The 21,352-nt window shown below is 43.9% G+C and overlaps 1 protein-coding gene across 2 annotated transcripts in view; it reads right to left on the reverse strand.

The window, feature by feature from the left end:
• SP110 (SP110 nuclear body protein) overlaps positions 1 to 21,352 on the reverse strand; it is a 42,408-nt gene that overhangs the window by 16,478 nt on the left and 4,578 nt on the right. For both annotated transcript variants that reach the window (XM_057550714.1, XM_057550715.1), the window contains exons 4-13: positions 19,102 to 19,368; positions 17,597 to 17,680; positions 15,591 to 15,668; positions 13,697 to 13,765; positions 11,575 to 11,724; positions 9,712 to 9,798; positions 8,590 to 8,643; positions 6,120 to 6,185; positions 4,467 to 4,616; positions 1,830 to 1,898 (exon numbers count right to left, since the gene is read on the reverse strand). In XM_057550714.1, coding sequence (XP_057406697.1) covers positions 1,830 to 1,898; positions 4,467 to 4,616; positions 6,120 to 6,185; positions 8,590 to 8,643; positions 9,712 to 9,798; positions 11,575 to 11,724; positions 13,697 to 13,765; positions 15,591 to 15,668; positions 17,597 to 17,680; positions 19,102 to 19,368 — 1,074 coding nt within the window. The remainder of the gene's footprint in view (positions 1 to 1,829; positions 1,899 to 4,466; positions 4,617 to 6,119; positions 6,186 to 8,589; positions 8,644 to 9,711; positions 9,799 to 11,574; positions 11,725 to 13,696; positions 13,766 to 15,590; positions 15,669 to 17,596; positions 17,681 to 19,101; positions 19,369 to 21,352) is intronic.

Genomic DNA, 21,352 nt, shown 5'->3' on the forward strand with positions numbered 1-21,352 from the left:
GATAACCTAGAGACTGTCATACAGAGTGAAGTAAGTCAGAAAGAGAAAAACAAATACCGCATGCTAACACATATATATGGAATCTTAAAAAAAAAAGGTTCTGAGGAACCTAGGGGCAGGACAGGAATAAAGACACAGACTTAGAGAATGGACCTGAGGACAGGGGGAGGGGGAAGGGTAAGCTGGGACGAAGTGAGAGAGTGGCATGGACATATATGTACACTGCCAAATGTAAAATAGATAGCTAGTGGGAAGCAGCCGCATAGCACAGGGAGATCAGCTCAGTGCTTTGTGACCACCTAGAGGGGTGGGATAGGGAGGGTGGGAGGGAGACGCAAGAAGGAGGAGATATGGGGATGTATGTATACATATAGCTGATTCACTTTGTTATACAGCAGAAACTAACACACCATTGTAAAGCAATTATACTCCAACAAAGATGTTAAAATAAAAAAATAAAATAAAATGGATAACCAACAAGAACCTACTGTATAGAACAGGGAACTCTGCTCAATATTATTTAACAACCTAAATGAGAAAAAAATTTGAAAAAGAATAGATACATGTATATGTATAACTGACTGAATCACTTTGCTGTACAGTAGAAATTAACACAACGTTGTAAGCCAACTATACTTCAATAAAATAAATTAGAAAAGAGATCTGATACTATCAGAAACAAATGATACCTGTGACAAGTGCCACCAAGAAAAAAATACCCTGCCTGCTGGGTCAGAGAAGGCTTTGTTCAAGGTGAGCCTGAGGCTGTGTAACAAAGGAGGAAGGAGGGTGAGGGGGCTGGCTTTGGGGACGGAGCGTGTGAAGGAGGGAGGAGACATACTGAGCAGGATGGAGGGTGAAGTGCTCATGACAAAGTGGCGATGCTCAGGGAAATCAGGCTGCTGGCGACGCCTGGGGCTCTGGGCAGGGATCGGAATATGTGTGTGGATTATGTTCTATTTTTTGACCTGGGTGCTGGGTACGTGTGGGCTTTTCCTTTGTGTTCATTCCCGAAGCTGTGCACTATGTACATGCATTTTTCCACAAGCACGGGGCACCAGTGCTCCTCAAGATGCCGGCCTGAGATGAGACAGGAATTTGACCAGAATAGAAATCAACACGCTGCTGTTTCCACTGGGGTCTTGCTATGAAACCAGTGTGCTCAGAGTCACAGCTGATTTACAAGCTCCTGATTTTTGCAGACCTGAGGCGAGCTGGCTTGTAGATGTCACCAGTCTGTGGGCCCCAGCTTGGGTAGCACCTGTTATACTTCAGTAATAAGTTAATGGGGAAAAAAGGCCAGTGTGGCTGGCGTCTAAAGAGGGAAGGGGGAGTGACAAGAGATAATGCCCAAGAAGTATGTTATAAAAGCAGAGGGAGGGATGTCCCCGTTGGCACAGTGGATAAGACACCACGCTCCCAATGCAGGGGGCCCATGTTCAATCCTTGGTCAGGGAACTAGATCCCACATTCATGCTGCAACTAGTAGCTCTCGTGCCACAACTAAGGAGCCTGCAAGCTGCAACTAAGGAACCCGCCTGCTGTAACTAACACCCAGTGCAACCAAATAAATGAATAAATAAATATTTTAAAAATAAGGCAATTCTTTAAAACAAAAAGGAGAGGGAAAATGAATTCAAGGAGAGGAGGAGGAGGGGGAGGATGAGGAGGAGGGAGAGGAGGATTGTGTCCCCAAGAGACACAGCAGAGCGCAGAGGGGCAGAGCAACTGGGTGCTCACCCCAGAGACCAGGCCTGCACCCCTGACCACCACAGCAGGCCAGGGTCCTGGGGAGCCTGAGGGCGAGGCCCTGCCTCTCACTTACTTACCCTTAATGCGAATATTTCTCTGACAACTTGTTGTTGCACTTGAACAGACATCTTTTATCCTTTTCTTTTCTAAAAGGAAAACAATTAATAGTCATTTATAACTGGAAACATAGATTTACGTGCTTTATACGTCACTATCTCAAAGTAATTTTTTCTGTCTTTCTACCAGTTTGGAGAGCAAGCGAGACAGGAGTCCTTATGAAAGAAAAATTATAGCATTGACCAAAAAAAATATAGCAAGCTCAAGGTAATAGATGGGAAGGTTAAAAGTATTACAGAAGCCAAATTTTCACAAATTGATATATATTAATATAACATATAACAATATATTTTTTTAATATATATATATATATATATATATATACACTTAATACAAACACTAGAAGTAAATAAAGGATGTAGCCTTATAAATATTACATAGAAAGGGCTTTTTAAGGCAGAAGTACAGGGCATAAAGCAGTGATTCTCAATGATGGGTGATTTTGCCCCCAGAGGATATTTGGAAATGTTAGGAAATCTTTTTGCCAGCCTGGGAGGTGGGCGCTACCGCTGTCTGATGGGTGGACGCCAGGGGTGCTGCTGAACGTGTCACAATGCATAGCACAGCCTCTGCAACCAAGAATTAACCGGCCCCAAATAACAACAGTGCAAAAGTTGAGAAACTCTGACATAAACCATACTGGAAAAAATAAACTGATGTGCCTATATCTAAATATTAAACACTCTTGGGACTTCCCTGGCGGTCCCGTGGTTAGAACTCCACGCTTTCACTGCCGTGGGCCCAGGTTCAATCCCTGGTCCGGGAACTAAGATCCCACAAGCCACACAGCATGGCCAAAAAAACCCAAAAACCAAACCAAACCAAAAAAATCTAAACCCTCCACAGCCAAAAACTTCTCAAGTAAGTTAAAAGACAAAAACAAAATAAGAAAATTGCAGCAACAAGGGGTTAATCTCCCAAACTGATTAAACAACAAAAAAAGAAGAGTCATATATAAAAATAGGCAAATATGAATAGGGGACCTTCAAAAGAAAACATTCTGAAGAAAAATTTATTTAAAAAACAGGCATCTTAGTAAATGTAGGCTAGATAATGCTGTAGTCATTTATGATCCTCCTAAATCTCAGTGGTGTATTATAGGTGTCAGCAAACTACGGCCCAAGGGCCAAGTCAGTCCAATGCCTGTTTTTTCTTTTTTAATGTATTTATTTTTTATTTTTATTTTTGGCTGCTTTGGGTCTTTGTTGCTGTGCGTGGGCTTCCTCTGGTTGCGGTGAGCAGGGGCTACTCTCCATTGCGGTGCATGGGCTTCTCATTGCAGTGGCTTCTCTTGTTGCAGAGCACGGGCTCTAGGCACGTGGGCTTCAGTAGTTGCAGCATGTGGGCTCAGTAGTTGTGGCTCATGGGCTCTAGAGCACAGGCTCAGTAGCTGTGGCACACGGGCTTAGTAGTTCCGCCGCATGTGGATCTTCCCAGGCCAGGGCTTGAACCCGTGTCCCCTGCATTGGCAGGTGGATTCTTAAACACTGTGCCACCAGGGAGGCCCCCAATGCCTGTTTTGGTATTAACATTTTATTAGAGCACAGCCAGGCCCACTTGCTTATATTTTTGTCTCTGCTGCTTTCACGCTACAATGACAGCGTTGAATAGTTGCAGTAGAGACTTTATGGCCAGCAAAGCCTAAATTATTTACTCTCTGGCCCTTTTTAGAAAAAGTTCTTCAAGCTTTGGCTTGGAAGTAGCCCTCTCACTTCCATCCACGTTTCTTTGGCCAAGTCACGAGGCCATTCCTGAGTCCACAGGGCAGGGGGGTGTGTGACCTTCTGAGATGTTGGTGAGCAGTACTGCGACCTTCGAAAGCGTATTTAACCACTCACAGAGCACAAAGAAATTCCAAGGAAAACACTGGCGGACTATCACTCTTGGCCTCTATGTTCGGCAAACAGAAAAGTCTTGTTATTTCTGGTGTTCGTGAAGATGTAGGGAAGAGGGTGTCCACACTGCATTCATGGGGGTCTAAACTGGCAACAATTTGATCATCAATGTGGGATTAGTTTATTTTATTATTTTATTTTATTTTATTTTTTTGGCCTTGACGCTTGTGGGATTTTATTTCCCTGACCAAGGACTGAACCCGGGCCCTCGGGAGTGAGAGCACAGAATCCTAACCACTGGGCCGCCAGGGAATTCCCAGTATGGGATAATTTGAAATATGCAGACCCACTGACCAATCTACTTCACTTCCAGAAATAAACCATTAAGAAATAAGACAGACAATGTGTCCACTTCGAAGTCTGATGCCACTCCCATCACTGGATCGGCCCGAATCAGAGAGGAGCCCCCAGACTCCGTGGACGAGAGGTGGCTCTGCTGATAGAAATGTGAACAGTAGACCCAGGGGAGTGGGGATGGGTTCTGCAGGGCACAGCTGAGGCGACCTGCACCCTGAGAACACGGTTACCTCTCCCAACAGCCACCCCCAGACCAAGAGATTCTTGCTCTGTCTTCAGGCCCATTCGTCCGCCCCCTCCCTCCTTCTACTAGTAACTTTACGCCTCTGAGTCACCCCGTGTCTGCTCCACGGGAGCCCCTCCCACACTGAGCATTCAGGTGACAAATTCCATCGCCAGCCTTACTCTCTGGTGCAGGCTTTTGGGCACGTTCAGCCCTTGCTTTCTGGGCCTGTTTCATGACCTTCGAACTTCTGGTTGAGCCGTCCTTCCTTTCAGTCACCTGGTCCACCACTTGGAGCATCTCTTGGGTTCTGCGTCCAGGTAAGGCTGACCCTGGGCCAAAGAGCGATTTGCGAAGAGTTTTACTTGGGGTCCCAGTGGCCCTCCTCCTCCCCGAATCTTCTCACACTCCGAGTCCCCCCACTTTGAGATCTCTGTACCCACTGCCTCACTTTTATCTTGCTATTTCTCCATGGTTACTCCTCTCTTCTCTTGTGGGTATCTTTCTTTCTCCCCCAAACTCCTGTTTCTCTTTTCCCCCTTCATCTTCTCTTTCTGACTATTAATTACTTGTGTATCAGTGAGAATCTAAGCTCCATGAGGGTAGGGATTTTTCTGTTTTGCTCACTGCTGAGTCCTCAGAACCTAGGACATGTGCCAGCACACCCCTCAGTTCAATTCATCTCTGTGGAATGAATGTGTAACAGGCAGCATATTTTAGAAAATATTCAAATTATGTATTTTTCACCCTTATAAATTGTAATGTCCAGGGTTCCCTAATTATTAAATCAATAAATTTCAGGGAAGGGGCAGATGCTGGCTAGATCTGAGAAGAAACCGCTCAGCTGAGGCCGTTTTGGAGATGCTACACTAAATCTTGAAACATATTTGTTGAGAGTGAAAGAGATTTCTTTGCTTCAAAAATTACCTTTATATACCCACAGGAGAAGCTTAGAGGTCTGAGTGTCAAGTTTTCCTAGAAGTCGCTGGTGGAGAGAACTCAGCATATGACAAGGAGACAGTGGCGCTGGGGACTGAGAGAAAGTGACAAGAGGAGAAGGGCGATTCAAGGAGGTCCTAGTCCCCTCCCAGGTCAAACCCCAAGATTGAAGGGTGTTGGAAACAAACAGAAAAATTCGGGGAATGTCCAAAGCAGTGGAACGCATGTCATGATTCATGTTTGGGGGCTGACAGGAGATTCCCTCTCAGGGTGCTGCATTCAAGGGCTGGAAATCCAAGGGAATCCCCACCAACTGTCACACCTTGAACTAAAGCAAAAAGAAGGAGAAAGGAGAGGGGAAGGGGAAGAAGAAGAGAACGCAGAGGAGAAGGAGAAAAGGTGATGAGCACAAAAAGGAATAAAGCAGAGGATCCAGAAAAAGGCAGAGTTACGTACATTTTTGTTTCTTGTGCTGCAAATAACACGATTTTCATGCATGGAGTCAATGTATGCTAAGCGTCGCTTCAGGTGGTTTTGAACACTCCGTGACAACAAATCTAACTCCAGTTTGGGATTGGGAGTCCGAATCCTGCCTGCACATTCAGGTTTGCTTTGTCTATTCTTCCTGGCTCTGAACTTGCACTGGACACAGTCCTAATCTCAAAACTGACGGATGCCTCCTGTTCACCTCCACCCCATTCCTTCCCAATGATAAGAGAAAAGAAGCCTGTTGGAATCAACATGGTTCTCCTTTTGTGAGGAGGAGCCTTTGATGGGATGACCTAGGGGTCGAGATGGGGCTGGCTGTGCTCTAGTGACACCCGGGTGGCCGTGTGGCTGGAGAGAGGAACCCTGATGAATACCAAGGGAATGACGACTTCACCCTTCTTGCTTACCTCTTGGGAGACTTTTTTTCTGTCTTTTTTTTGAACTTGACCAGCTATGTATTTTTCTCTTCCTTCCTAAAACAGAAAAGAAAATCATCTCTTATGGCTATATATATTGATCTACAAGCTTGAAACATCAATACTTTTTAAGTAAAATTTTTTCTATCTTTCCATCACTTCGGGGAGGCAAGAAAACCAGGAGACCTATGTGAAGAAAGTACTCGGAAATGAAAAAGGATTGAATAAAGAAGTAATAGAGATATACTAAATTATTAACATTAAAATATATCATTTTCTAATTAATAACCAGTTTTTTCAAGACTAGAAGAAAATATAGAGAGAGATTGTTATAAGCCATAGATATAAAAGATCTTCTTAGCCAAAGAAGGAAGGTCCTTAGCCAAGGACCCAAATTGTAAAGGTAAAAGATGAACAAATTTGACTGCTTAAAAAATTTAAATGCACATACTTCAAAAAACATCCACACAATATTAAAACAAAAAAGGGGAAAATTGCAATAGATGTAACATTAGGGGGTTACTGCCCTTAATAGATAAAGCAAAAGATGAATAGTACACTAGGAAAGTGGGCAAAAAGCATAAATTGGAAGTGCTGTAAGAGGAAATACAAATGACACATTTATTTTAAAAGTGTCTTTTTTTTTAAAGTTTTTTTTTTATGTGGACCATTTTTTTAACGTCTTTGTTCAATTTGTTACAATATTGCTTCTGTTTTATGTTTTAGGGTTTTTTTTTTGCCCCGAGGCATGTGGGATCTTAGCTCCCCGACAAGGGATCGAACCTGCACCCCCTGCACTGGAAAGCGAAGTCTTAACCACTGGACTGCCAGGGACGTCCCTAAAAAGCATCTTTAGACCACCAATAATCCCCTGACAATGCATTGTTTAGTTTTAATTATACCCAAACTTTTAAAAAGTTTTATCATGTCTGGGTTGATGAGGATGTAGTTAATGAACACTCGTGTGTTATTAAAGGAAATGTAAACAAATACATTTTCTGGAGAACAGTTTGGTAACAAATATGAAATTTAAGATATACAGACTCTAACCAAGTAATCTCGCATTCAGAAATTAATTCTGAGGAAATTATTGGACAAGTGTGCAAAGATACCAACACACACAATATGATTTCTATTTTTGGATAACAATTGGATATAGCCTAACTTACTACCAACAGGTTATTATTGAAACAAATTGTTATTACACAATAATGAAAAAAGTGTTTAAAAATAGGATAGACTATGTAGTATGAGCATGTATATATATACATAAAGAATGTATACATATAAAGAATACACATATATGAGAATGTATGTGTTTTTGTAAGGTATAAAAATAAGGTGGGGGAAGGAGATCAAATAGGTATTTAAATTCCTGATTAATAACTTTCTGTACTGTTTGCAGATTTTATGAGGAACATTGTATCGGGCAGGGCAGGAGAGGCTACACTGAAGTACAAGCAAAACCAGATCTTGGTGGCTTAACATGCAACAGTGTATTTCTCTGTCATGCAGAGTTCTCTGCAGGACGTGGAGGGGGTCTCCAGGGCAGCTGTCCGCTATGAGTGGTGCTGAGATCCACACTGCTTGGCCTTTTGCGACCTCCCTCTTCCACACACTTCTACAATCAGGGGAAGAAAGTGTGAAGAACTAAGCAGTATCTCGTACGTTTTGACTCAGGAGTGACACCCATCTCACCAGCTCCTCGGTCAGAACTAGTATCATGGCGCTGTCTCCTGCAAGGAGCTGGGAAATGCAGCTTTCCAAGTGTCTGGGAAGGGGAGGAGAACCGGAAATAGTGGAGAGTGGTAGTACCGCCCACCACACAGTGTGCAGGGCTGGTTGTTCCTCTTTCTCCGTTCTTTCCTTTTCCTTAGTAGTAAAGCTGCTGATTTCGAGCTGGATACTTGTCCTTCTAAAATAAAGACTGCATTACCCAGCCTCCTTTGCAGTCAGGTGTGACCATGTAACTAGTCCTGGCAGTGAAATGGTAACAGAATTACTAAATGCAACATACAGATAGTGTCCTTCGGGGGAGGAGGCATGCCTCTCCTTGACCTTGCCTCTTTCCTTTGGATGGAATGCACACTTGCTGGCTGGACCCCAGTGAAGGGGATACTGCATGCTGAGGATGAGGGAGCAACAGCCAGAATGAGCTGCGTAAAGCACCAGCCCCGACCACCTACTTCTGTACGAGAGAGAAATAAGCTCTCTAATTTCAGCCACTATTTTTGGGGGGATGATGCGGTTTTCTGTCACACACAGCAAGCTAATTTCAAAGGCTACAGCATATTGCTTTTATAGTATGAAAAAATTTCTATGTTGAAAAAAGCACACATCTGTAAAAAAGCACACATCTTTTTCTGGCTTAGATGTCTTTTGTAGCCCGAAGGGCATAAAAACCAATAAAAATAATATCAAACCCACTCTAATAGAGACCAAATAAGTTCTTTACACTTACGTTTTTCCCCAGGAGATTTTACCAAAGGCAGTTTGCCTCCCTTATCCATGGGATCTAGAAGGTATGAGAAAGAAAGTGATTTTTAAATAAGAAATCTTTACGTTTTGTGACCACATGCATTTCAGACAATACTGAGTTGGTAAAGCTTTGACAGTATTAATTCTATACCTTTCATTATAAAGGAGAATGATGGCTTCTGAAGAAGGTTCTAGGAACCAAGATGCTAGTCCTGTGCCAGCCAGCCTTTATCCACAGGATCTTGGGAAAACCCATTAATCCTTTACATCTCAAATTTGAATAAATCATTCAACTTTCTCCAAAGGTGGTTGTAAAAATAAAATATATTATTCAGGATAAAATTAGAAATATACATTGTATGAGTCAGTGTAATGCAGGAAAAACTTGTTAAAAATGATAGTTTGTATTTTAATATGGTCAAATGTAATTCATTCTTTCTGACAATAATGAGATATTTGTCATTTGAAAGTCACATTTGTTCTGTGGGAGTTCTGTGAAGATGTGACACAGTGACTGAATTACCAGCAAACAGAAGAATGCTCTGCTTTTCTTTTCCCTCCGAGGATAACAGTAACAATGTGAGTAACAGTAGCCACGGTGAGGAGTGAATTAACGTGCACCATTTGTCCAGCGTTTGCCCACAACAATGTCAGAAGCTCGGGCTCAGTCATAGTATTACATTTGTGTTTATGATCAGCTGTTCTCATTTCAATTTTCACAGAAAGGTCATGTGAGAAACATGGAGATTGGGATCTTAGGAAAAACCTGGATGGCTTGGCACTGCAATAAAGTACCATGAATATACTTAGAGCATGAATACTTGGCAGTGGTAAGTTGCCCCAGAATTGGTTCTTGGGGGTGAAAAAAACTTACTCTTTTTACGTATAAAGCACAAATAAATATATCCAGTACAGAAATGGATATATAGTATACTTGTGGTATTGAAATATCCTGGGGGGTAGGGTTCATGATTAGAAAAAAATATCTAAATGGGCTCCCTGGAGCAGTGATAATGAAAAAATGGCTGAGAAACTCTGACTCAGAGTAAAACAGCTCTAAGTTTGGGCTCCTGATGACCATACTGAGAGACTTGCAATCCCTCACCTTTACCGTGGGTGAGTCTTGGTGGTGTGCTGGGTGGCTCCTGGGGTCTCTTTCCTTCATTCATCTCTGAAGTGCCATCACTGACCTCTGAAAAAAGAAGCAACATTCATCTTATATCTCAGTAAATGCCCTCTGGAAAGTCCCTGCAGAATCTCCCAGAGACCCAGGAAGGACCTTGCACACTCTGGGGCTGAAGGCTGGAGGTTCCGGTCCTGATGAGACCCTGCGACTACCTCCTGAGAATAATTCTACCGCTGGTCCTGTCTGCCACTCAGGCGAGGAGCAGAGCAAGGCTGGTCAGCAGTGGTCCCTCCACTAATGGAATGTCCAGTGGGGGGCAGTCATCTGAGCCCCTGGACCAGAGGTTTCGGGGAGTCCCGGCAACACTTTCAGGAGATCTTCAAGGTCAGAATTGTTTTTATAATTAGATGTTCTTTGCCTTTTTTTGCTATGTTGACTTTTGCACAGATGAAGCAAGAGCCAAGGCAGGGAAAAACGCTGGTGCCTCAGTACAAATCAAAGCAATGTCCCCAAACCTTAGAAGGTGGCATTGCATTCTTCACTACCACTTACTCAACATGGAAAAAAAAAGCCAGTTTCATTTAAGAATGTTCTTGATGAAACAGTTAAAATTATTAATTTAATTAAATTTCTACCCTTAAGGACACATCTTTTTAATAGCATATGTAAAAAACTGGGTAGAACATGTAAAGCAGTTTGCTGCATCTTGAAGTACCATGTTGTCTCAAGACTAATACTCAAGTGATTGTTTGAGTTGCAAGCTCACTGTAAAATTAAGTGAACCAAAATTTTCTAATTGTTTATGATATTATAAAATCTGGCATGAGTAGAAGATCCACTCAAAACACAAGATAGCATAAGACATTTTATTACAACAGAGTATATGGTCTCAGACTCTATGTTACACCTAACCTTTAAGAAACTATCCCTTGTTGAGTTTTGGTGTAGTATCAAAAGTGAATATCCACAGATATCTCAAAAGACTGTTGAAATACTCCACCTTTTTCAGCTACAGATCTGTGTGAGGCTGGATTTTCTTCCTATGCTTCAACCAAAGCAACAAATCACAACTGACTGAATACAGAAGCAGGGATAAGAGCCCAGCTGTCCTTGATGGTAGAGGTGGGGGAGCGGGGAATAGGTAAAGGAGATTAAGAGGTATTGGGCTGGCCAAAAAGTTTGTTCGGGTTTCCTGTAAGATGTTAAGGAAATACCTGAACAAACTTTTTGGCCAACCCGAAACAAACATCCAGTTATAAAATAAATAAGCTATGGGGATATAATATCCAGCATAAGAAATAAGGTCAATTATATTGTAATAACTTTGTATGGGGACAGATTCTTACTAGACTTATTGTGGTAATCATTTCACGGTATATGCAAATGTCAAACCACTATATAGTGTACCTGAAATTAACATAATACTGTACATCAAACATAATGCAATTAAAAAAAAGAAAAAAATTTCAAAAGAACCTTTAAAAATAGAAAGCAATTGTTAACAAGATATAGATTGATGCTATTAAAAATGTTCCCTCTCAGCTTTCAATATAAAACAATGAAGATATATACAAAAATATTAAGGAAGCACATGGAAAAGAGAGTGAAAAAATGTTTTTTTTTTTTTTTGAAGAATCCAGCCATCTTTGATTAAGGTAGACATTAAAGAGATTTGCAAAAATGTACAATGATACCACTCACCTAATTTTTTTATTTGAAAAATATATTTATTTTTCATAAAAATATGTTATTTATGGTAATAGGTAATTGGTTGATTGTGGGCTGCAGGAGAGACCCTCCCACGCTGAGCATTCAGATGACAAATTCCATCACCAGCCTTACCCTCTGGTGCAGGCATTTGGGCACATTCTGTCCTTCTCTTTTTTGCTCTTGTCGTGACCTTTGTGTTCCTGGTTGAGTCGTCCTCCCTGTGAGTCACCTGCTCGGCCACTTGGAGCGTCTTTTCGGTTCCATGCCCAGGTAAGGCTGCCCCTGGCCAAACAGTGATCTGTGAGTAGTTTTCATCAGGGTCCGAGTGGCCCTCCTCCTCCCCCAACAGTGACCTCCTTCTCACACTTCCAGCCCCCTCACTTTGAGATCTCTATACCCCTGTGCCTCACTTTTCTCCTGCGATTTCTCTGTAATTATATATTTTTTCTTGTGTACACCTTTCTTTCCCCCTCCCCCGCCCCCCGACTCACCATCTGCTCTCGCTCTCTGTGCAACCTTTTGAAATCAATCAGATAAATTTGGGGGAATCCCAGAGCACTGGGGCTGATTTCCTGTTTCCTGGCTTGAGACCCCTGCTGCCAGAAAGTGCCACTTCCAAGTAAACATGGCCAGATGGTCTGTTGCAGCAGAGGAGGAGTCTTGTAAAGCACTTTTCCAGGTTCCCTAGGGCCTGTGTGTGATACAGGAGACAGGAGAGATCCAGGGGCCCCTGGGTGCCTCTAGTAGGGAAAGTGCAAGGTATCGAAGAATTGAGAGGCAGGGGCCCTGCAATGGGGAGTGAGGCTGGGACCTACAGGATTTGCAATGTCAGGAGGTGAGGGGGGCTGGGTGTTAGCGTTAGGCTTCTCTTCTCCCTTTATTCTGCCAATGAATTTTATATTTGTATCTTTGGACCAGATTTTTTATTGAGTGTGCCAAATTGGCATGCTGTGGGGAAATTAAGTTTCCTTGATTTCTCAGTGCTTCTGTAAAAAGCCCGAGCCTCCTGAGACACAAAAGTGTATACAGTATAAAGATAGGGGATGTTTGCTTTCACTTCCTCTAGAATTATTTCACTTTTCATATACCATAGAAAATAAATCTGTAGCTAGTTAATTGCTGTTTAATCCCAAAAGGTAATAAAACTTCTCATCTCCTGACATGGCCAAAGGGTTACAGCCAGGGCTAGGTTCCTAGGTTAAGTGCCAAAGTACCAGGGATACTGCAGCACTCTATCCCTAGGTATTTACATGTCAAGGGGGATGAAGCCCAGAACTTGGAGACATCTTTAGTAAAAGCTGGAGACACCTGGGGTTTCTCTGCCTCTTGGAAAGAAGCATTTAAATTCTCCCAAATTAGGGTGAGGACCTGGATCTTTTCAGTCTTATCGCAAAGCAGCAAAAAAAATTTTTTCTCTTTTCAGGAGGAGAGCATGGCTGTCCTTGTCCTGTATGTAAACAGGGCAGAAAATCCATCATTCTTTCTCCTGTGTCTATAGGGTATAATCTGCCACTCACACAGAAAGATTTCATCAGCTCTCTTCTCGAGCCTGTGGGTCTGCGTGTGGGGGAAAAATGCTGCCGTGTTGAGCTGGTTGTGAACATCAATAAAGAATTCTTTTCCCTGACCCAGGTGCTTTGTGTTTCTGCAATATTCATATATATGAAGAACATCACTCTGAAAGAGGGGGTAATATCTCAGAGCCTCACAGTACTTGACAAAGCACATACCTGGCACACGTGCATAGAAGGTTAGCACAAATGTAGAAACGAGCAGGTCAAAAATTGAATTCTAAAAATTTCCTCCCAATATATATTTGCATCCTTTCTCAGCAACGGCATCACCATTCACCCAGCCACTTAAGCCAGAAATTGAAGAGCAAGGCTTGATTTCTCTCTCTCATCCTCAGCTTCCAATTTACCAAGTCTTATCAACTCTACCTTCAACTAATCTTGAGTAGACCCTCTTCTTCTATCTCCGCTGCCAGATCTGAAACCAGGCTACTATCAACTCCCATGGCACCTGCCCCCCCCCCCAAGGGGTTGCCCTCTTTCCATTTTTTTCTATTTCCAATTCATTCTTTATGTAACACCAATATTGGTCTCGCCATTTAAAATTGGATCATGTCACTTCACTGATTAGATCTCTTCAGTGGCTCCCCATTGCCTTTAGAATAAAATCCCACCTCCCATATCTTGGCCGACAAGGGTGAACTGTCTCTAGCCTCCAGCCCCCTCTGGTGCTCTCATCTTACCTCTCGGGAGGCTTTTCTTCTGGCGTCTCTTCTTTGAGGTTAACCAGATATTTCTTTTTCTCTTCTTTCCTAAAAAGAAAAGATACAGATCATCTTTTATTAGCTACAAACATTGATCTACTAACCTCATATGTCAACAATTTTTAGCTTTAACTTTGGGTCCTCAAACCACAGTGGCCAGGAGGCCATTGGCGACCTTAGGTGATGCTGAAATTCTAAAGTGGCAGAGGAGAGAGAGAAGTGAAGAAATGGAGACAATAAGTTTAGGTAACTCATTTCTAGAAGTTTGGTTGTGAAACGGAGGGGAGAGCTATGGAGGCTGCTGAAGTGAGATGAGGATCAAGAGAAAGTTCCTGTTATGAACTGTGATAGGCTTGGGCATTGGCTGAATGAATGTCCTTGTGAGAGGGAGATGCTGAATTCTTGGGGAAGAGAAGGCACCATGGATACTGTCAGAAGAGGTGGAAGGATTGCCTTGGAGAAAAAGAAGAAACTGGAAAGGAGAGGAAAGATGCAGTTGGGGTTTGCAGGGTGGGAGCAGGAAGTGACGGAACTCCCATCTGATTTTTTCTATGAAACAGGAGGAAAGGTCATCTGTTATGCAAAAAAGGAGGCAGTGAGGCATCAGAGGTTTGAAAAAAATTGCTCAAGGTTTGAAAGGATTGTCACAGGAAGTGGAGCTGTGACGCCGTGTGGAGGGATCATTTGTGCTGGAATCATGAAGACACAGTGGGTACGCACTGCTCAGCTGTGTGCCTCTCCCCAGCAGTGCCTGATTTCAAATGCGGGAAGTGTGCGGGAAGCAGACAATAGTTTCCTCGAACATCTGCCAGAGAGTTCTAGGAAAAGACAGAGAGGCAAGGCAGGTGAAGATAGCAGAAGGTCACTGAAACGATGGATCTTCAACTCTGAACTGGTAACAAGGGTCATGAAAGAAATGCAGATGATGGATTGGAGAAGAGAAAGGCCAGTGGACTGGTCACCCAAATAAGACTGAAGGACAGCTGCAGAGGAAACAAATTGTAAGGAAGAAATCAGGGAGGGATATTTTTGAATTCATTTTTATAGATTGGGCTGAGAAGGAGAGATCAGAAGTTGAGCAATAGTTATAGAAGGAGCAAATTTCAAGCATTAAGTGTCAAAAAAAAGGAAATCTCAAATTAACTGTTGGGAAGTTGAGCCAGGTTTAAATGATGAAAAGGCCTGTGGATCACCTTTGGGTTCGGGAGGGCAAGAATGGGTGGGGAGAAAAGGTCACTGGAAATAAGCAGAAGAAGGATTTGAGAGGTCAGAATATTGGATGGGTCTGTTATCCACATGTACCTTGAAGATGTCCAGGATGATGGCCGGACTTGAAGTGACAGAAAGACTCTAAGTCAGCCTTGAGTTCTTCCAGGGAGCAGTGGGGAAGTCAACAGATGATAGTGATGAAAAGGGAGTGAGCATTTCACTTGAATGGCTAAGCCTCAAAGGAGGGGATGGGGAGCAAGGGGCCAGGTGGGCCAGTGTGTAGCAAGGGGTGGCATCAAACCTGCCTTCAGCCACGGGGTGAGGGGTAGCAGAAAATATGCAGCCATGTCTTAAGAGGAAGCAGAGTCCTCTTGGGGAACCAACTTTCAGTTAACGAGGGAAGTGCGACTAACCCTATAGGAAGTTGTGTGTGTGGGAGACCTCGATGATTTCAGAACAAACAATTCCGATGGGTGCATATTTCAATGGCCCTAAATGCCTTCTCGTTTCCCTATAATTTTCATGAAGGCCTTAGAGGAAGACGCAGTGAATGGGAAACAAACTGTATTAGGCATGATGACTATAATCACCTAGTGGGTGCTTATGATAAGATGCAGCTCCAAATTCACCCTCCTGAGATCTTCAGGAGAAAGGCAATCCTTACCTTTCTTGCTGGGAGGTGCCCTGGATGCCTCCTGGAGCTCCTTTGGGTCACTTGGTTCAGGAGCATCGTCTCTTATCACTGACAAAAAATATATAATTCACTTTAGAACTCAGCACAGGCTGACGAGAAAGTGCTGAGGGAGATTGGTGGGAGAGCCAGAGGGTGGAGAGCACCTACAGCACAGGTCTGGGACTCGCCAGGGTTCCCTGGCTCTGCCTTGGTTTGATCAACTTGTGATTACTGCTACCTGTGTGATTATCACAGTGAACCAGGGAACAACCGCTTCGCAGAGGAGGGCTCAGTTTGAGCCCTTTAGAAAGGTTTCCCTTTCTCAGTGGAAGAGAAGTACAAAGGCTCTCAGCAGCTAGTGTGCGTGGTGGTCTTGAATTCTGACGGCCACAATGAGGATGAATGCTTTTGCCATATGAAAAGTACATGCTATTGCTCAGATGTCTGTGATGTGATCTTTCTAAACTGCTGTATCTCTGATTATTTCATCTTGAGAAATAGTGAAGGAGGTTAAGTGCCCTATGTATTTCCACCTATTTGCTGTCGAAGAAAGCAGGGGTCAGCTTGTACTTGCCAGCACTTGCTAGCAGCAAGAATATACAAAGTCCCTCTAGCTTTTGCTGCACGAAGAAAGACAGAAGGACTTGAAGCCATGACAGATAAAGACCCATCTCACAAAAGGCAGTCACTTCCTTGTTTACACAAGGCTGTGAGATCTGTCTCAAATTCCATCTTACATAGGAATAGCTAACTGAGGCAGCTAGCAAGCAGTCGTTAGACTTTAAAAATGATTTGTTTCACTTCAAATTATTTAAATATCTTAAAAATCCAAATGATGTAAAAATGACGAGGGTTGAATGTGAAAGTTCCCCCAGTCAGGGTGAGGGCTGGGAAGGAGGACCATCCGTGTCTGGAGCACCAATTCAGTGTTTTTGTTTGCTTTGCATTTTGATGCAGCAGTTTGGACCTTTACCTTCTTGAAGTGGCCTCAGAGAGTGGCTGAGTCTAATAGTCCTGCCATGACTCAGCCCCTTGTCCTTTCCCCAGGGTTCCCACCACATTGCCTCCTGGCAGATGAATGTTCTCCCTTTGCAGACCCCTTAGTGGTGTTTGGAGTCCAGGTCATGATACTGAGCAGGACACTGTGGGGCTCCTGGGCACAAAAGCCTTTCTGTGTCCCCCATTTCTTGATTATAGGAAATAGGCTTCATTCAGCCTCCATGACCTTCCCTGAGTTCCAACCAGCAGGTTCAAACAGATGCTAATTAGGGAAGGGAGGGGATGTAGAGACAAGGGAGGACCGGGTGAAAGAAACAATAGTGCAGCCTTGGGGCAGGGTCCTGGCTCCCCGTCAAGGGACACGCATAAGAGTAGCTTTGAGCTGTTTTGCAGATACTGAAACCCCCACCAGGTGGAAGAAGTTAACGGGATGTTGCCCACAAGCACGTAGACCCCAGACCGGTTGAAGCCAGAAGGTTGATGATGCTGACTCCCACTTACCTCACCACCAACCAATCAGAAGAAGGTCCACGAGCTGATCACGCCCCCTTTGAACTATTACTATGAAACTTCTCACCACCCCCTCCGAGTTGGGACACACAGTTTTGAGGGCACTAACCTGCTGTGGCCCCCTTTGCCTGGCAAAGCAATAAAACTATTCTTTTCTGCTTCACCCAAAACTCTGTCTCCGAGATATAATTCGATGTCTGGGTATAGAGGCTGGATTTGGCTTCAGCTGGGCAAGTACTAATGGGGCTCCTGTCCCTCGCCCTCAGTGCCGTCTCCTGGTCCACCTTTCCCAGACCTGTCTCCCTCGCCCTCCCCAGGGACTCTCTCTCCCTTCCCAAGCTCCTGAGGACGGGCTGAGCAGCAGGTTCTGGGCCAAGTTGGTGATGGAGAGCGGAGAGGAGAAGCCTGTGCCTGGATGATCCAAATGGCTTCTCCTCGTGGGAGATGCGAAAGCTAAGGTGAGCCTAAGTTGTCCAAATCAAGATTACCTGGCACGGGGCCTGATGGAGCGCAGGACATCTCTTGAGTGTCTTCTTTATCTTTTATTTGGGGGATCAGGTTGTCACTGGACACTGAGCAGAGGGAGAAAAGGAATTTCAGATCCGAGGACCCAAGAGCAGGAACCAGAAGTGGGAGGAACAAGAACGATCTATTCCAGCAGGTAAAAATGATGGGCCAACCAAACACCGAGGCCCCTCGAGGGTGGGGGAGAGGAGGCCAGGGAACAATTATTTCCTTTCTTTCTTTCTTTTTCTTTTTTGGCTGTGTTGTGTGGCTTGCGGAATCTTAGTTCCCCAAAAAGGGATCGAACCTGGGCCCATTGCAGTGGAAGCGCCAAGTCTTAACCACTGGACTGCCAGGGAATTCCCCAATCGTTTCATTTCAATCAGTCACTTACTAATTTAATAACGCAGACACTTTTTTTTTTCCTTTGAAAATCTAGAAGATGGACTCTTCCATTGTTATTGGCTTTGGGGTTATGCTAACCTTATTTGGATGGTATTTTTTAGATGGGTGGAGAAAACATCTGGACCAAACAGGGCCCTTTACTCTCGGTACTGGAGAGCTCAGAACCCATGATACCATTTTTGACAGCGGCCAATAATATTCCACAGTTACATTTAATGTAATCAAAGTCCTTTATCCTGATGGTTGGGGGAGATAAATGACACAATTTTTGAAGCTAATCAGGTCCAGCAACCTTTAAACATTTTATCATCTTTTCTAATAATTTCAATAACCTCCAAACCATATAAAAATGAATATGGTTGAAACTGAAAGGTCCCTGTAATCAGAGGGTGAGCAGTCGGTAAGCACTGAGGGTGGGTGTGTTGCACAAGTTACTTTTCAGTTCAGAACAGTGTGTTTTGAGTGTTGGTTTGACAGGGCTCTTGGACGTGACAGCATCTGAGTGGCTGTGGTGGTATCCCTGACAAGAGGTCCTGAGCCGTGTTTGTGCGTCGGCCCCCTCTCGTTTTTTTCCTTGTCACTCCCAGTTCTTTTTCCTGGGGCTCCTGCCACAGCCCTCTTGGCTTGTAGGTGTGTGTCATCCCTTCACAGCCACCTTGAGCTGGGCAAGTCGGCCCCAAGCAACACTGCCTGAACAGGGACAGGGTAGCTTGGGCATCTCTTGTGAATTTTCATCACTTATTTGGGATGTCAAGTTGTCATTGGTCATTGAAGACAAGAAGAAAAATCACAGGTTACAGGGACAGGGTGTCAGGGAGGAGAGTGGAAAAAATGTCAGGGGCGGGCAGAGTACCAAGGGCCAAAGGGCAGAGGGTTGGGCTCTTCTAGGGGTGAGAAGCAGGTGTTCTGGGCTCTGGGGCTTACCCAGGCCCCTGGCAGTGCCCACCACCCTTCTTGGAAAGAGTTGTGTATGGTGGTGCGTGCGTGGGAAGGAGTAGATCAAAAAGACAGGACCCTGAGGTTCTAGGGCCACAGGCACCCTAGGCTGGGGCTGCACAGGTGTTGGACAGGGTCTGTTTCTCACCTGGAGTGAGCCTTCCTTCCTGGATGATTCTGGGGAGAGCCACGGTGAGGCCAGCAGGGCTGGGCTGCTCGTGCAGGATCTCAGCGCTGGGCTGGGCAGGTGCTCCGGGCTCGCTGACACTGGGTGAGCAGGGCGGGAGGCTCAGTGGGGGGTGTTGGCAGGAGGGCAGCGGCAGCAGTGCCCAGGGGGAGCTCCTTCCTGCTGGGTTGGCTGCGGCTTCGAGAGGAATCGTTGTGATTCTGCTCCACCCTCCGTTGGAAATGACAACTGGGATTGGCGAAGGATCACACATTAGTACCTCGGAATTATCTGGAGATGGGGATTGCTTTATACTTGACGTTCAGTAGGACAAGGGCGTGGAGTCTTTCACTCTCTCACAGGTGCGTAGAACTGAATCATCATCACCTTCGTCCATTTGTGGCCCCTTTAGATTTTCTTTCTTTGATTTGAACATTTAGTGCTATAACAACTGCTTCTCACCTCTGATCTCATACCAAAGTGGTTTCACACGTGAAGTTGAGATTGACTTCGTACCCAGGGATTTATTTTCTTTAGTTTTGGCTTCAGAATTTAGACAATTACGTACAATGCTATAATGTTAAATGTCATCCTTGTTTTAAGAAATAAATATCTCACATCTCCCTGGAGCAAATAAGAGACAATATAAATTCCTTCGCACAGTGTATTAGGACCTCTATATTCTGGTTTCTGCTCATTTCTGCAGACTCCGTTTCCATGCTTTCTTGCCTTGCACCCTGTGATCTGGCCACACCAAACTTCTCTCCCATCCCCAATACCCCAGGCCCTGGGCTTTCTGCATGCCGTTCCCCTGCAAGGCCAGGGTCGGGTTTCTTTTATGATTCTACTCTATTTATTTCAGAAGTAAAGTTGCCTCAACCAGTGAACAAAAAAAGGAAAGTAAGGCCAGATTTTGGAGAGGGTCCCAGAACAAAATCACAGAGTTGGATCCAGAAAGATGCTTGAGCTCAGCCAGGCAGGGGGTGTGGGGTGGGTTGGAGGTACCTATCAGTGTGTGGGTCCCTCTGACTCTTAGGTTTACTTAGCCTGGCCTTTGAGCACATATTTCTCCCAGCACTGCCCTGATCCTGCCAAGAGCTCAGGCCCACGTGCAGCTGTGCCTGCCTCGGGGAGGACTCTTCTCTTTTGCTGCTCCTTTAGCTCAAGGAATCATTTCTCCCTTTGAGGAGGAGCCTCTTAATGGGAAAATGTTAAAGACCAGATGAAGAGCTGTCAACAGTGGTGACTCCACTAATAAGAATGTCACAATTCAGTGTGATCTACTGGTCCTTCCCTTGTTCTCAGATAAATGAACCACGTACTTTGACTAAACTAAGTGATTTTACTGCCTGCTCCTCTTACTCTTGCTACTTTCTTCCCAGCAATGTCATTGCTCTTTTTATACTCCTTTACTTATGCAGCCCTTTCTCTTTCTCAAGGAACTTCATTCTCTACTTCTTTCTCATACCCTCTCTTTCTACCTCTATGTCCACAATTCCCCTTCCTTCCTCTTTAGCTACCTTTCTTCCCTCCTCTAGCTTTACAATCTGCCCTCCAGCTGTCCTCGTTTAAAATAGTGATCATAATCTTGGAACCTGGAATTAGGAGACCCAAGTAGGACTCTTGGCTCTGCACTTAACAGACAAGTAACTTTGGGAAAGTTATTCTGAGCCTTAATTTCCTTATGTGTCATATGGGGATAATAACGACTTCATAGGATTGTTTTAAAGATGACATAAGATAATCATATAAAGTGCTTGGGATAATGCCTGGCACATAGTAAGCACTCAAAAAACAAACAAACAAACAAACAAACAAAAACCCCAAACCAAACCAAACCAAAACAAACAACAACAAGGACCTACTGTGTAGCACAGGGAACTATAGTCAATATCTTATAATAATCTATAATGGAAAAGAATCTGAAAAAGAATATAAATATATATATATATATATATAAAAATATATATATATATATATATATATATAACTGAGTCACTTTGCTGTACACCTGAGACTAACACAACATTGTATATCAACCATACTTCAAAAAAAAAGATACTTAGTATTATCCATCCCTATCCATTTCTCTTCCTCTCTAGCTCTCCTTGTCCCTCTGCCAGACTTGGTCTCTGTCACTTTATGCATTCCCTTCCCTAGAGACTGTCCAGTATGCTAAATTGTACAATTTCCCCCCAACTCATAGAACAGGTAAGACAGAAATGTTTGTGTC

The sequence above is a fragment of the Balaenoptera acutorostrata genome, chromosome 8 (genome assembly GCF_949987535.1).
Source record: "Balaenoptera acutorostrata chromosome 8, mBalAcu1.1, whole genome shotgun sequence".
Classification (NCBI taxonomy): domain Eukaryota; kingdom Metazoa; phylum Chordata; class Mammalia; order Artiodactyla; family Balaenopteridae; genus Balaenoptera; species Balaenoptera acutorostrata.